Source organism: Ixodes scapularis, unplaced genomic scaffold, assembly GCF_016920785.2.
Source record: "Ixodes scapularis isolate PalLabHiFi unplaced genomic scaffold, ASM1692078v2 PGA_scaffold12__126_contigs__length_90152505, whole genome shotgun sequence".
In the NCBI taxonomy this organism is placed as follows: Eukaryota; Metazoa; Arthropoda; class Arachnida; order Ixodida; family Ixodidae; genus Ixodes; species Ixodes scapularis.
The window spans coordinates 27,777,171-27,794,364 of NW_024609838.1; the positions used below are offsets into that span (position 1 = coordinate 27,777,171).

At 45.8% G+C, this 17,194-nt stretch overlaps 1 protein-coding gene across 1 annotated transcript in view; it reads right to left on the reverse strand.

The window, feature by feature from the left end:
* The window catches only part of LOC8036995 (KICSTOR complex protein SZT2), a 169,139-nt gene that overhangs the window by 72,277 nt on the left and 79,668 nt on the right, over nt 1–17,194 (reverse strand). The window contains exons 37-46 of the mRNA XM_042289347.1: nt 13,176–13,356; nt 11,779–11,917; nt 11,159–11,255; nt 10,644–10,758; nt 10,382–10,534; nt 7,342–7,441; nt 2,260–2,321; nt 1,590–1,657; nt 1,370–1,511; nt 24–148 (exon numbers count right to left, since the gene is read on the reverse strand). Of these exons, the coding sequence (XP_042145281.1) occupies nt 24–148; nt 1,370–1,511; nt 1,590–1,657; nt 2,260–2,321; nt 7,342–7,441; nt 10,382–10,534; nt 10,644–10,758; nt 11,159–11,255; nt 11,779–11,917; nt 13,176–13,356 (1,182 nt within the window). The remainder of the gene's footprint in view (nt 1–23; nt 149–1,369; nt 1,512–1,589; nt 1,658–2,259; nt 2,322–7,341; nt 7,442–10,381; nt 10,535–10,643; nt 10,759–11,158; nt 11,256–11,778; nt 11,918–13,175; nt 13,357–17,194) is intronic.

The following is a 17,194-nucleotide window of genomic DNA, read 5'->3' on the forward strand; positions in this document are numbered from 1 at the left end:
AAAGGGGAGGGTGAGATTCCAACCTGGACATCGTCCAGCGTGAGGTTGCACGAGCGATTGCGCCCCAATGTGGTCGTCAACACTTCGAGGACCGCATCGTCGAGTTTGTTCTGCATTACCGACACCAGCTCCTCCTTGATGGCAAAACCTGCAAAAGACAAAAATTCTAAAATATGTACCACCTTCTAGGATTTAGATTTCTAAACTAAGCCTGAAATATGAGCGGGAAGTTTTGGCTGCCGCGTCCTGGGACTGCGCATCAACAATGTCGAGCTGCTCAATTACTGAAGCCATTTTCAGATAAAAATGGCCTTCTCGACACCGATAATTGTCCCACACAAGAGAGGAATGTTTGACTCAGGTTATGCTACCAAGAGCTTAGTGGTCAGGAGAACGGTTTTAGAACAGCTGAAACTCTCTAATTTAGAGATAAAAGATAAAGGTCTTCAAAGGACGCACGCGTGATGCTTGATTATGTCCTTTCGTTGTCCTCGTCTTTTGCGCTGAACTTGCTGTTATGGATTACCAACTAGCCCCATTATCAACCCTAGTAATTGCCTAGTAAATGAGACACTATACGTACGTAGTTAGTTTATGTGTGTATGTTACACCCCCATGATGCTCATGTTAAAAAAGTTTCCCAGTTAGCTACTAGGTCGGCGCCTGTTACAAACTGCCATGCACCCCGTAGTCAAACCCGCTTATAAGAAGCACCTTTGCTTCGTAAAACATGCTTTTTATACAGGGTGCCTTTTGAGTGACCAGTATTTATATACAGTAAGGCCACTTCAAAGCACGAGCTTGTAACCTGTGTTTTTAATAAAGGCAGTTAAATGTAAGTAAGACACAATGGACTCCACTGTATGCATGACATCATTGCACCAACATGCATCCCACAATACAAAAGATTTTTATAGTTGGAGAGACAACGCCTGCATCTGTACACCTGATCCAAATGCTAGCAAGCGACACATTACGACTCACCTAAAGAAAATAGGGGAGGCGACTGTTGCAACGCAACTGAAATCTGCCTTATGGCTTCTCTTGGCTGTTGAAGACATTCAGCCCCAACCAGAGAGTGCAAAGTATGCTTCTGAACACACACCGCTTGCATCTAGAGTCACTGACAGAATGAAAATGGCAGAGGGGTTTCGGTTTCAGTTGCCCCGCCTCCCTACCTTAGTTAATGCTTCGTGAGGATTGAGTGTGCACATGTGGCCAAAGCATGCAGGAGTGCAACTCGCATGTGCTGGAAGCCGTGCAATCGAAAGAGGCACCCCAACATTCTCGTCTTATCAGTGACTGTACGCGTTACGAATTGGAGTCACCGTAAACAGCTGCATAACGTAGACAACATCGTGGCACTTGCCTGGCTGCACGATCCCGTGGACGTGCATGACCACGCACTGCTGGGGCTTGCTGCGGCTGCCGGAAGCGTGCGAGGTCACGCTGACGGTGTCGTGCGACTGGTCTCGGTCCGAGTGCCCCGAACTCAGGCGGGGACGGAAGTCCTGCGAGTCGAGGAACGGAGGTTCTGGAGAACACGCCGCAAGATCTGTGCCCGCATAAGTCCGAGAAAAAGTGCTTACGAATTCCTCCTCCTGATCCGCGCCTGGCTTCTTTTGTACGAGGCTGACGAGCGAGGAGCTTCTCGAGCCTGAAAGACACGACCGTCCAGAAAAAGTGGTGAAATTCTCAGATTTATGTTTGTGTTAGTTATACCCCAATACGGTTACATTTCTGTCTTAGTTGTCCCGGTGAAAACTCCCATACTGTGTTCTCTGTCCCACCCCGAATTCGAAAATTACCATCACATTAAATTTTTATGAGCCTTCAAAATTAAAAAATTTAGCGATTTGGACGATCAATTAAGTTTGAGAGGAAAAAAAAATAGACTTGCGAAGGCTAAGTGTTTTACATCACACTTACGTCTGGTTCTAGACTTTAACTGTGTTACAAGCATGGTTGATGAACAAAACATAAAATCAAAAGCAATTACAGAAATTATATGTCAAGTCACATAGAGGGTTTTATCGCAACCGAAAAAATAAAATGGTGCTAAGGAACCTCTTTCTTTCCAAATGATGGCAGTAAAGAAAAAGCAAGCAGTGTTCACATTCGAGGCATGCCATTCGCCTACAAACTTGTTTTCCAAGTCTTAGGAGAATGGAGTGTGCATAGAGTCGTGTACATACGGCAAAGCTTGAGTTTAAAGTTTGAATTCAAGTTCTCTACAATCACCGAAGAGCAGCGACGAACCTGAGAGGGATATATCATCGTCTGCCCGACCGTGCCGCTTGTGGCACTGCGTCTCGTGAAGCCTGCGAGGTAAAAAAGCAACAACACGATCAATGTAGGTTTTTATGACACCTAATGCATCCCAATAGTCTACTACAGTTAGTTCCAAACAGTACATACACCTACAGTTGGTGACAGGTTAATAACGTAGTAGAGGCTCTGTCTGCAGTGCAAACTTTCTGCCTTTAACAGTACGCGCGAGCGCATGCTGGAGGTGGAGCGTACTCGGTTCTTAACCTGTCACCTACTGTTAATCTCTCTCGTTATGAAAATATTCAGAATTTTGAAGAGTAGTTTTCAATAATACGCAATTCGATATTCACCTCGAGGTGAACTGTGATATTCATATTTTTCGAAGTGTTGATTGCAACGGGTTAGCCCCGTTGAGTGCACTTCTTACCGAGCAGAGGTGCTTTGCTGAGAAGCAACACCCGCAAAAGTAAGCTCCGCAAGTGTTGCTTCTCTGCACCGGTGCTTGCTAAGAAGCGCACTCAGTGGAGTAACTTGCCGTGATCACTTCGAAAAGTATGAATATCGTATTACGTGCTCGGGAGAAAAGCACACTTTCAAAACAGGACGGTGCACACAAGCCTGGAGTACATAAAAGAAACAAACTTTGTGAATGTTGATATCCACACAACAGCAAAATTTTCAAAATTAAACATTGTCTGTTATGTAAGAGTACTATATGTTAGGCAGAAATGCCCTGACAACCTGTGTTCATAATTTGAAGTTTTTTTGTTTTTTTTTTTAATTTGAAGTTGAAGAAAGGATATTTGTATATAGCAAGATAGCAAGGCATAGCTGGTATTCTTATAGGTTTAATTTTATGCCAAATCCGTCGTTTACTTGCCATCCCAAGGCCTGGTACTTTCTGAGGTCACAGTCCATAAATACGGTTAAATTAAAATTAGTTTATAAAGGACAAGTGGAGGCTTCTGAACAACCTTCAAGAGTTTAGCTGGGTTTTCGTTTATGCATGATGAAACAGTGCTGAAAGGCTTTGAGAAACTATGTGGGCTATCTTTCGGTGTTTTTGGAAATATAGCAAATCATGCCAAAAATAGGGGGCGGGTTATCTTTCGGGGATGGGGCATCTCTTGGGATATTACAGTATGTCTCCTTTGCTACAATGTCCTATTAACCATTTAGGAAAGAGCAAGTTCTAATAACAAAAAATTGGCTAAATAAACCAACATGGTCCATCCAAAAATGAGTAGTGCCGTATCTACATGACTGTAAGATGACTCCCCCACATTGCATGTCAGCAAAAAAATAAAATTATACTTTAGGGTGCATTTTGTGGCAAACATTTATTAATTGCTAAATTATGATTCATCCTCATTAGTGCTGTTGTTCACGTGATAATCACTGTAACATATATTCCCAAAGCACGTAGCCTAACAAGATCTGCTGCACTTTATGAATGACCACATCTTCCGCGCTTGTTTAGTAATCGCGTCACACATTACGGGCAGGGATCACTGGTGCGTTGCATGCTTGCCCTTATGAAAGCATCCAGATTTTAGCCCGTGGAAACTTTTGTGTTTGCTGTCAAAGATACTGTGCTTTTTTCAGACGTCACTGGCACACCACCCGCTCCGACACACCAAATTGGCATCTAACAGTGCAATCGGTAGTTTATTTTGCATGAAGAATGACCGTAAACGAGTGCCAAAACCCTAGACTGCCCAGACCATGCACGTCAACACATAGAAACGTGGCACGGTACCCTCTGACGCGGCGTTCCTTGTTTTCAAACAGTTAGAAAGACGCATGACCGCACTATCGGAGGTTGTTTCACCGCTTTTCCGGCACAACCTTTACATCAACTGTTGTTACCCCTCCCCCAAGACAGGGCGCACACCCACCCGTTCTATGCAACGATTGTTGCAGTGTATCCCGTGCGTTCATGCCAATATGCAAACTGCAACATACATACCCCTTGTGCAGATAAAAAAAAAGAAAGCCGTTTACAACTCCCTGTAACGTCAGATTAGAGCGCAGCTTTTGACGAGGAGGATGGAAGGGTACTGAGGGATAGGTGACTCCCTGAGGTCACGTAACCGCCCCGAGGTCACGTGACCTCAGGGGGGCGGTCACGTGACATCAGGGTGGTCACGTGACCTGAGGGGGATCACATGACTTGAAGGGGGGTCATGTGACCTCAGGGGGGGTCACATGACATCAGAGGGTCACGTGACCTCAGGGGGTCACCTGACATGCGGGGGGTCACGTGACCTGAAAGGGGGGGTCACATGACCTTAGGGGGTCATGTGACTTGAGGAAGTCACGTAACATCAGGGGGTCATGTGACCTCAGGGGGTAATCCTGAGATCACATGGATTTGCATACCTGTATTCACTCATCCTCACAAATCGACGTTATTTTTATAGACTTTTCGAAGGCCTTTGATCGTGAACCACACAGTCATCTGATAAAAAAAACTACAATATCTCAAAATTAATGATAAGGTAATTACATGGATTCGTGAGTTTGTGCACGATAGGAAACAATCAGTACTTACATATGACATCACCTCACCACCTATACATGTCAAATCTGGTGTCCCTCAAGGATCTGTTATTGGACCACTTTTGTTTTTAATTTATATAAATGACCTCCCTAACAACATTTCTTCAAAGATTTGCCTATTTGCAGACAACTGTGTGGTATACCGTCAAATAGCTAGTCAAAGCGACTGCCTAACTCTTCAAAGTGATTTGGATATCATACTTTCATGGTGTGACACGTGGCAAATGCAGATAAATATAGATAAAACAAAAATAATAACATTTACCAATCGTTGCTCATCTTTTCAATACGACTACAATGTTATAGATTCAAAATTGGATAAAGTATCCACATATAAATATTTAGAAGTCCACTTAACTCCCAACCTCTCCTGGAACACTCATCTAGATTATATCCTTAGGAAGGCTAACCAGTCACTTGGTTTCTTAAGGAGGCAATTATATATGGCAACAGCAGAAACCAAACTACTTGCATACTCTACCCTCATTAGGCCAAAGTTGGAATATGCAGCTATAATTTGGAACCCGCATCAAAAACATTTAATTAATAATTTAAAATCACTACAAAACAGGGCCACCAGGTTTATACTAAAAACGTATTCACCTATACGCGTCAGTCAACTTAAGTGTTCACTTGGTTTATTGACTCTCCACCAGCGAAGATACCTAGCAAGGTTATCCCATTTTCACTAACTCTATCGTAGTTCCTCAGATTTCCGTCAAAACAACATTCTCCCACCGACTCGCATTTCCCCTCGTCATGATCATTGTTACAAAGTTCATATTCCATTTGCAAGAACTAATTTGTTCAAATATTCCCCGTTCGTATAAGCGGCGACTGAATGGAATGAGTTGGCAAGCGAAATTGCGACGATCACTGATCAAGATACATTTATGTTGTTATTGCGTAAATCTTTAGGGTGAATGAATCATATATTGCCCTGTATGTTTGTTCCTCGCTTGCTGGCAGTCTATTACTTTGTTTTTTCTAGCACGTCGACTGCATCCAATGATGTGAGTGCGTGTGTGGCCTTTTTGTTATGTAATGTCTTCCCTTCATGGTTCTGTTTAGAGTGACATGATGTCTTCTATTTTTAGAGCGCAGCTCTTAGGGGCCCGTTTCCGGCTTGAGCGGCGTCGCCGTCGGCGTCGTTGTCGGCGTAACCGCGAGGTCACGTGACCCCCCCCCCCCCCCCCGAGGTCACGTGACCCACCCAGGTCACGTGACACCCCTAGGTCACGTGACCCCCAGAAGTCACGTGACCCCCTTAGGTCACGTGACCCCCAGAAGTCACGTGACCCCCTTAGGTCACGTGACCCCCTGAGGTCACCTGACCCCTTGAGGTCACGTGACCCCCAGAAGTCACGTGACCGCCTTGAAGGTCACGTGACCCCCAGAAGTCATGTGACCCCCTTGAGGTCACGTGACCCCCTTAGGTCACGTGACCCCCTGAGGTCACCTGACCCCTTGTCACGTCACCCCCAGAAGTCACGTGACCGCCTTGAGGTCACGTGACCCCCTGAAGTCACGTGACCCCCAAAGGTCACGTGAGCCCCTGAGGTCACGTGACCCCCGGAGGTCACGTGACCCCCTCAAGTCACGTGACCCCCTTGAGGTCACGTGACCTCAAGGAGTCACCTATACCTCAGTACGCTTCCATCTTCCTCTTCAAGAGCTGCGCTCTAACCGGCGTTACAGGGAATTGTAAACGGCTTTCATTTTTTATTTTTTTCTTGTGAAATATTGTATGATTATAATAAAAGTTTATACGACACCCCGCTCTATGTAATGCTCCTGTGGAGCCTTTAGAGGTATGTAAATAAATGACCCTCGTGAGGGTAACCCTCGTGAGAGTAACCCTAGTAACCCTTGTGAGGGTAACCCTCGTGACCCTCGTGAGGGTAATTCTCATGACACTCGTGAAGGTAACTCTCGTGACACTCGTGAGGGTAACTCTCATAACCCTCTTGAGGGTAATCCTTTTGAGGGTAACTAACCCTCGTAACCCTCATGAGGGTTACGAGGGTTACCAGGGTTACTCTCACGAGGGTTTCGAGGGTAACTCTCATGATCCTCGTGAGGGTAACCGTCGTGAGAGTAACCCTCATAACCCTCACGAGGGTTACGCGCAGTTACGCCGACGGCGACGCAGCTCAAGCCGGAAACGAGCGCCCAAGAGCTGCGCTCTAAAAAAGAGTAATTATAAAACGAGTGCACAGAATGGTGCAATGCTGCAGGCACAGCCAGCTGAGCACGTAGCGAACTGAGGTGTTCCCTTTATCGCGGCCGTTTTGGTTTCGTAGGCAGTGGAATGCTCTAGTTTCGATTATAAGTCGACCCTCTACCCCCAAGTTTAGATTTAAAAAAATTAAAGAATGATCGATCTAGAATCGTGTGAATACGGTACTACAAGACAGAGCCAAGGGCTCTCTTGATGCCAGATTACAAAGGCTAGACATTAAACTGCAGAGGTCACCGTCGCTCGCAGACACGGTACGGCCCACTCACCGCAGATAGAACACGGGGCCGGAGTTCTCCTGGTAGACGAACATGTTCTTCCGGTTGTTGACCGAGAATCCAGTCAGAACTGCCCGCAGTGCTTGTAAACCTGGTGAACGGTGAAGAGATATTTATTTATTGGTTCAAAGTGCCTGCTACCAATCAAAAGCACCAACTGGCAAAACCCGGGGAAAAATTACGAATATCACAGCTTGTCTTGAAACAAGTGCCTGAACTGTGTCTTTTGTATTCGAGGCCACTCTTTGAAAATTTAAATACTTGTACAGCCCTAGTCACCAGAGTTAGTTGGTTCATTGTTTACGATGGAAAAGCTGAACAAAGGTTACATCACACACAACACAACACAACACTATCCAGCAGTATGAATGGTGTTTTTGGTCTGTGGTGCAATCTTTGTTCAGCTAGTCCATCAAAAAATCCTAGTCACCAGTACTACTGCCCCAAGTTAAGACCACAAAGTCCAGGAAAGCATTACAAACAAATGGAACTCTGTGCAGATCCACACCTTTTATACAATAATAAATGCTGCCTCTGAACTTCAGGAGCTCGCAATTAAACATCAATAAGGAAAGTGCCAATATGGTTGTAACATTTTGCTTGCAATTGAGCAGATATAAAAGGGCAAGTCTATAGAAGCAGTGACAAAGCCTACGAGGTACGTTTTTTGTTGACACGAGATACAATGTGTATGTAGTAATAGTGCCCGAGAATAAATTGTAACAGATGCACTGCTGCATCTAGTACCGAATTTACAAGACTGTAAGCCGACTCTATAGGAAGTTGACCCTCCCCACGTTGCGTGCCAGCAAAACAGAAAGAAATGATATTTTAGAGGGGCATTTTACAGCGAACATGCGAGAACGGCAGGGCGCCTCTTTCGAATGCTTGGGCCCCAGCGCGCACTCTATGCCGTCTGACCAACGTTATTAGATTCGCTGAGTTATGGAACTGCTCATAGACACCGCTTGCACGAGCAGTACCCCCCCTCACTCATCACGACTCGCCTCCCTTTGTACGACGCGCCGGATAGCTGCTATGGTAACTGCAGTGTATTCTATAGAATATGTAAGTTTCGAAGCACAGCGTCTAGATGGCGTTCCACCGTACTCTATGGGAGGCACAATTCGTAAGCGAAAATCTAGATGGCGCTTCGAACGAGAGGAGACGGACTGAAGTGAGTGAGGGGGAATACCCCTTTCTGCAAGAGTTCCACAACTGAGGTAATCTAGTAACGTTGCTTCTGGCGTGCTTTAGCTGCACATGCACGCGCGAGGTGCAATATCGAAGCATTATCCAAGCTAGGAAGCTCACACTGGAGGCAAGACAACTGAAGCCCCTCCCTATCGTTCTCAGTTCATTTTTTGTCAGTACTGGTGCTGTCGTTCTCGTCATCATCACTGCTACGTTCCCAAAACACGTTGTCGGTGTTGGCCAACAGAATCTCCCACTTGGAAAATGACAGCATCAACCGCATCTTCCACGCTTCCTCGGCGATTGTGTCTCATATCATGGGCAGGGACCGATCGTGCACTTCTGCGACATGTGTTGCAAGCTTAACCTCCAACTCCGGAAAACATCCAGAGGTATCGAAACTTTGGCCCGCTGAAGCTTCTTCGTTGTCACAGTTAAAACATCCTGTCCCATTGCAGATGCACTTGGTGCACCACTTCCTCAAACAGGTCGAACTTGTGTCCAGCGGTGTAGTTGTTAACTGCTTTCGGGTGAACAATGGCCAACAAACAACGACCGAAAACCTAAACTGTCCGGACCTTGCATGTCGCACAATCTCAACACCCGATCAAACAACGTGCGACGGTGCATCATGCAAAAACAAGCAACAGAGGGCGAGGCTGTTCCAGCGGCTGTTCCAGCATGGCCCTTACATCAAGTGCCGCCACCCCAGGACTCGGGAGAGCGCTATGCGCTATTGGGCAGGGCAGTGTACTGTGCACCGTTTACCGCCGTGCATTTGGGCTGATTTGCAAATCTCAATGCTACAGGTACATCCGGCTGAACTCAAAACAAGCCGAAGTGTTCCTGATATTGCGATTGTTGCGTTCTTGTCATAGGTCAGGTCAACCCAACCCAACCCCCCCCCCCCTTCAAATTTTCAAAAATTAAAAAATGGGTCGACCTGCAATTGTGATACATCGAAATACGAACAACAAAGCATTGGCAGAAACCTTTGCAGTAATCAAAACCCACAAAAGACAGTGCAGGCACAGACACCGACCGATTTACTCACATAATGAACGCACTCGTATATTGAGCGCACCCCCCACAATGGGCATCAATATTTTTACTTTTTTCTTTTTCTCCTTGCGTAATGAACGCACCTTCAATTTTCGGCACCGCGAGTCTCGAACTGCGTCCAACTCAGCTGGCCACCGAGCCCCCCTTCTTTTGCCGCCAAGTGGCCAGGCCAAGTCAAGCCGAGCCAAGCCATAGCAATACACGCTTTCGTAATGGCTGCAAGTGCGTAGTTGCAGAAGTGATCAACAGTAACGGAGCGGCACGCACACCGAACGAAGCTGGGGTCGAGGAATCGCCCAGCCCCGGATATGCTTTGCCCATTGGATGCATCGATGTCAAGAAACACGCCGTCGTCTGTGGTCCACTTTCGGACAGTGGAATCGTGAAAGTGGTTAGGCCTAAGAACGGTCGCGCCGCTCTCCATGCCGAGTGAGCTTCGCTGGGCGCTTTTCCTTCGGCAAGAGGCATGCCGAAAGCGGCCTAAAAAGGGTTAGCAATTCGTAGAGCATGGTTCCTGTGGAGCACCCACGACCAGCCGTGGGTATGCCACCATCAGAGGAGACGTGCCACGGTACCCTGCCGTGTCAATTAACACCTAAAATGACATTTGCATAAAAGTGTAAATGCAAAAATTTTACACCGCGAAATGAAAGGACCCCCAAATATTTGTCAATTTTTTAATAAAAAATATTTTGTTCATTATGCGAGTAAATACGGTATACTACTACATGATTTCACACAACCAACCATCACGTGCGCGATAGGTTCGCCTCACCTCTCGATACGCCGCTACGACCAGGTCCCATGTTGAGCCGCGGGTGTAGACTAAAATGGGTAGACCAGACGACGCTGCAGTCGAAGGCTCCGGGCTTAAACTTGAGGGTAGCCTCCAGGTAGTCTCCCTGACCGTCTCCAATTCCGTCTCCATCTTGGCAGCAATAATGAAGCATGCAGCAAACAAATATTGATTAACATACTGTTTCTCACACTCACTACAATCCATTAAAGCCGGTTGTCCCAAATATCAAAAGCCGTACCATAGGCCGAATGCAGAGCGACCTCAGTGTCACGACTCCAGATGTCTTCGGCAGCTTCTGGGACCAGCAGACGATTGCACATGCGCGTGTTGTTCAGGTGCTGCAGCAGCAGGATCTAAAGACAAGACGACAAACAAACATCACTATAATATGTTAGGTAAACAAATTTCACCTTAAACAAGGTAGGCTGACCAAATAATGTCCTAAAGAAGACCTCCAGTTGCAGAGCGCAAAGGCTATTCGACTAAAACACTTAAATGTATGGAACATGATGCCTATGTATGGAACATGATGCCTATGTATGGAACATGATGCCTATGTTATGCTCTTCGTTATTATGGCTTTACAACATAGTCACGAGCACAACAATGTTGCAATACCTTAGCTTAGCAACCTTTTCACTCTATCATATGCACTTCCCAGCATTGATTGGATACAATTCTAGTCAACACAAACACAGAGCAATTCTACAAACATCTAAAAAAAATGCAACAGCGTTTTCAGTGAATTTGTACCTGGTTGACAATTTTGCAGGTGTCCTGAATGATCCCGATGACACGTTCAAACACCACCAGCCCCTGCTTGAGCTCTACGCTTTCCTCCGGCTGCTCCCTGAAGTCCAAGAAACATGTCAAACAAATAATAAATTAAAAGTACCAAAAGCCTACCTAGACCGGACAACAGTGCAATCCTCATCACCTTTCGCCACCCCAATGGAAAAAATATCAATATGAAGAACCTGTCGTTTTAGGTCGTGAACATAATCCCAACCATGACAATGTTCATCCTCTCCGCCATTAGCATCATAGTCATCATTGAGGCTGTGCCTCAATGATGCGGAGTCTGCAAAATGACTACAGGAATAAATAACTACAATAATCGCCCTAGTTCTCGTCTTGGAAGCCGGAATTCATTGGAAGGCAACACTTCAGGAATTCGAGGAATTAAGAAACAAAAAAAAAGAGATTCAGGGACACAATATAGCAGCATCCAGGTATAGTATCCTTTGCTGTTTGGTTTCTAAATTAAAGATGTTACCTCTGTCAGATCAATACATTGTCTGAAAACAACTTTGAAGTATGTAAATCTACTCACACAAAATATTCTTTGCAAAAGGGGCACAAAGGACACTCACCTGACATGAAAGAAGACGTCGACACGGTCGAGAAAAGGACACAAAATGAGCCAGAAGGGTGGCAGGTGAGGTCGCTGGGTGTCCAGAGCGCTCATCCAATCACGGTCGCTGTCCGACTCGCTGCTGTCTCCGTCGTAACCTGCGTGCAGACGCAAAGCAACGAGCTTGCGAGTTTCTCATGTTGGATGCCGAGTAAGTGTGGCACTATCACAAAAAATTCAACCAGGCAATGCCACACACAAAAACAAAACAACCTGACTTCTGCATTGGAAATAACTGCTTAACTCTTTCCGATCCAATTCCAATCCCATCCAGTGCGCTCCCAAACAGCCCAAAACCCTAACGCCCGATTTACACATGCAGCACAGCGCAGAGATAGAGCAAAGCCAGCCCTGCATCAGCGCTAGAGTCAGCATTAACTCAGCACCGAGCCAGCGCTGCATTATGTGTGTAAACAGGAAAGGCAGGGTCACATGCAGCAGAGCAATCCGTGCAGTGTCTGTAGCACTAATTTAGAGCTGTGCTTTATATGTGAACAGGCCTCTAAAGTACACACCAGCAAGAAACGGACATCAATAAAACGGAAGTGACACGGCATGACTTGCCCAATGTTCCCCAACAGAACATTTTGCTCGAGTGTTCCACACAAATTAAGGAAGCCGAACTTAGGCTCGCTGCATTCATTGTGCTCAAGTCGCAGTTACAAGCTAATAGAACGGCGGGCTGCGATTCCGGTGGATAGAATAGCGGTCGTCTACCCGCCCGCAACTGCAAATGTTCACTGTGAATCGAAAAGTGCAGCGTCGTCCCTAGCTTCAACACCGCAAAGGCCATGAATGACGCAGTCTCGTTCAATATGATCTAAACTTGGCATGCCCCTTATAGTAGATATTCAGAGTGTGTCGCTACTTAAGACAGGTTTCAGTTATTTCTCGATTCCACAGTGGATCAAGGCTGCCCGGGCGAACAAATGCGAGAATATAGTCGCTGACAGGATGAGAATGACAGGGAGGAGCCTCAGTTGCCCCGCCTCCAGCACGACCTCCCTACTTCAGTCCGGGGTCAGTTAGTTACGGCAGGAGATAAGCCAACGTTGCCGGCCAAGAAGGATGGCCGACCTTGCATCGTCGCCCCTTGCCAAGACAACAAGTTTGGCGGTCACACGATCTAGAAATAGCACTCTTTCAACCTTTGTCTATCGCCCTTTGCTGATCACACGCCGAAAGTTAGCCCACTTCTTTGTTTTCACTCAACTTGCCATCGAATTTAGTTGGACCATCTCTCAGGATGTTACGGTATTACAAAGAGCGTGTGCTGCAGGTCAACCTGGCAAAAGGGATGCCTCGGTATTCTAGTCCCGGCAGCGACTACAAAAAAAAAACAGAAAAGAGTGGCACCGTCTTCGGTGTTGCTGACTTGACCCCCGGCCTCCGGTTCGCTCAGGGCGTTGGGCGTGGATCGCGTTGACTCCAGCACCTGCGCCGTGTTTCGGAAACCCGCTGGACCCAGGGAAGAGGCCAGGCTGTCTGTGCGGTCTCGGAAGGGCTCCGCCGTCTCGGGCAGCCCGGGGTCCGGCAGCTGCGATTTTGCGGAGAAATGTCAGGTTGCAAGGAAGGAAGGATGGACAAAAAATTGAGCAGTCCCACACTGGTTCACACTGTAGTCAGGGCTAAGTCGTTGGAGGTCGGCGTCCCGTTCGCGTACCGTGGTGTGCGTGAGCAGAAGCGTTTGGAACAAAATACACATCTGATAATTTTGTTCCGAACGCTTTTGTTTCTTTCTTGTTTCAGAGTGCATGAGGTGCGTCTCCCGGCATGAGCTCTTGGCATTCACGGTGCTAGGACGACAATTTGTTATCGGCTATATCTTTGCAGTACTACAAGAGCCTTAAGCATAAAGCGGGTTGTTAACGTTATGGCATAACTCTGTGGTAACGCCTCCGCTCCACACGCAGCAAACCTGGGTTCGATTCTCCGGGCAGCGGGCACTCTTTTCCCAGAATCTGGCAACACTGACAACAGACTCCCTACGCCCTGCTACGCCAACTACAACATCAACAACGACGATAACTTCCTATGCCTTGCTGTGCCAATTGCAACACCAACAACGACAACAACTACAATTACAACTACGTACCGTATTTGCACGAATATAACGCGAGTTTTTTTTCGAAATTACGTGCTCCAAAACGCACCTCGCGTTATATTCTGAATCGAGTTGAGACACGAGGCGCGCGAGTCTAGAGAAATCTAGAGGAGAAAGCCATCCCTCCGGCCCAATGCAAAATATCCGGTGGGAAAATAAGTGGGGGTGTGGAAGGGAATTTATTAGCTATTGGGCCACGTGAAGGGGCGAATAGAAGACATAAAAAAGCATTTTTATCGCTTTTGTGTTTGTACAACCCGCGCACGCTGCAGAAACTCAGCGCGCGCGTGCGCCATGCGGGAATGCGGGCACCGGCCAATTCGAGCCAAGCCAAGCCGGGCCAAGTCAAGTCAACACAAGCCAAGCCAAGACCACGAACCGTGTTTACGAAATCGTGCAACACAAGGCATTTGTTTATGCAGAGGGACCAGAAGAAGTGTGATTGTGCATCGTGTATCGGATTCAGCAGTCTTTTTTATGCCTGCGCATTGTTTAGTTTCTGCTCCAGAGTGATCTAGTGTTTGTGTGTTGGTCCTTCTGCTTCCTGCCTTGTTTGGATTGTGGGCTGCCGAGGAGCTCGCACCACCGAAGAAAAAGGAACTACCAGACAAGCAGGTGCCATGCTGCTGCTTATCTGCGTAGTCGCCAGGTGGGTTGTAAACGGAAGGACATGAGCAGTGAGGATGAGTGCAGTCAAAAGATAAACTGATATTTCTGCTATTTCCATTGACTTTTCAGATCTGCTATGCCCCCGAGTGCGACAAATTGACGCAGCCTCGGTTCGGGTTATAATAGTAATAATATTTTTTTTCTTTTTTTGAGGGCATCAAAACCTGCTTTTGCGTTATATTCGTGGTCGCGTTATATTCGTGCAAATACGGTACAACATCAACAGACATCATTTCCAGTGATGGGAAGAGCCCATAACGACTATCGCTGTAGAACAGTCATATTGAAACAACTGTGGCGAAATACCTAGTTTGGTAAAAAAAAGGCTCTGAAAAACCTCTCTCATAAAATCAATTTTCAAAAATTTTTTTTATTTTATTAGCGATTTTACGACAACCGTACACCCATTTATTCTATACATTACTTGGTAAAGACATTGTGTCTTTGAGTCTCTGTTCACCTTGCAGCGTATCAGTAGGGTTTTCAAAAAGCTACATTTTCGTGAACAATGACAAATTGACCCTAATGCGCTTTCGAACTTACCAGACACATATTAATCTCACTCAGCCTATATTTTTGCATGCGTGGGAATGTCGACATTGCTCCTGCTCACCACTACTTTGCACCAGTGAAACCAGATACCTTGGCATATATTTTGACATGAAATCACAACATTGAATTATATATCATATTTACTCGCATAATCCTCACACTTTTTTTTTTGCGGAAAATCAATAGAAAATTGTGGAAGTGCGAGAATTACACGGAAAACATTTTCCGCAAAAACGTAAAGCTCTAAAAAAAAGAAAAAAAAGCGGCTGCAAATTGGGGTTTTTGCGCCGGCAGCTACCTACAAGGTTTGAGAACTACCGATACAGGACTTACCTTAACAATAAAACCATAGGTTCAACACAAAGCAAGATTTATTTACAAACACAGTCTGAGTTAAGACTTACCTACATCGCTGATAACGACCTCAGTCCGAATCAGTCCTAGCATCACTGGTCGTTGCCTCGTTCGCAACTAGACGGCGTTCGCGGACTGCGCGAACGCCGTCTAGTTGTGTGCACGCAAAACCGGCTCAACGACAGTGTGACTAGCGTCTGAGAGATGGCGCTAGGCTGCCTAGGGTGCCTTAAGGCGCTTGGAGCATTAAAGAACTCTGGCCAAATGGAGCGGCGCAGCGCCGGAAAATGCAGGCGGTGAAGAGCGCGTGCATCATGCGGGTTTTGCGAGCAGGCAATTTTCGCCGCTACATTTTGAGGGGGTGCGAGGATTACGCGAGTAAATACGGTACTCAAACACCTGCGAATAATCTCATCATACCTCTATAGACTGCGAAGTTCTGCAATATTAAACTAAGAAGATTAATTTACCAGATTTTAGGAGAGTCTACGTAAACTAAGGTATGGTATAACCATTTATGCATTTTCATCAAAATAAAAAGTACAAAAATAAATAACCTAATTTTAAAAATGATACAGAACATGACGCATGGTACACACTTGAAAGTCTTTCGTTTCAAGATCAGCTGTTAGAACTTCGACGGTTAACAATAGAAGATCGCATGAATGCATCCTCATCACAAAATATTATTTCATGTGTGACTTCAAAATAATGTCCACCGAACAAAAACAACTAAGACACACAGAAAGATTTCACATACCGAGAATATATACCAGCAATGGTAAAAGGTTGAGAAAGTGTCATGCACTAACGTACAGTGGAATCTTGTTAATTTAAACCCGAGGGGGACCAGAACTTTGTTTGAAGAATGCAAAGTTTGAATTACCGGGAGTTTCCTTCCTGGAAACACATAGTACAGGACCTGCATGTTAGATTGAATTATTTGCGAATTTGAATTAAGAAAGTTTGAATTAACGAGATTCCGCTTTAATACTCTCCCTGCTAGTTCACTTAGTAATCTACCATCCTTAGCACGAGTGAAAAAAGAAATGCGTAAATGGAGTTGTATGTGAAATGAACAATAGATAGTTCGCGGAGTCGTGCCTTTTGACGTCCCTAAGATTTTATGAGCACCAGATTGTGTTGCTCCTCTTTTGGATGCCTGTAGTTACCTTTATTGCTGTTCCCTTCCTGCCTGTTTTGTATTTGCATGCTTTTAAGCGCACAGGTTCAATGTTCTGTTCTTTGAGGACTCGCAAAACCTATGTGAATTATTATTGTGTAAAAATAGATAATTTCATTTAATGCTTACTAGCATAAAGTTTATGCTTGCACACTAGTTTATGCTTGTTTTCATTACGCTTTATTTTGGGTCCTACATAAGGGCACAGATTGGACAACAGCGTTGTGTCAGCATTTATCTGAGACCCATGTTCAATCAACGAGGTCAGAAATTCCAGCCGAACGCTGATGCAGCACTCGTGTGCTACGCTCAACAGGAAAACTTCCCTGCTCAATAGAGCAGAAAACCTTCCCTGCTAAGTATAGGAAAACAAAATATACAAGCTTGATCATGCTGACAAAGAGCGGTAAGCACAGGATGGTGCAATAAGCCTTCCAGAAAAGAAGAGAAGGGCGTCTGAACGGCACACCCTACCGGAGATTTGCTCTCATTTCTGGCACACGCCGCAAGACG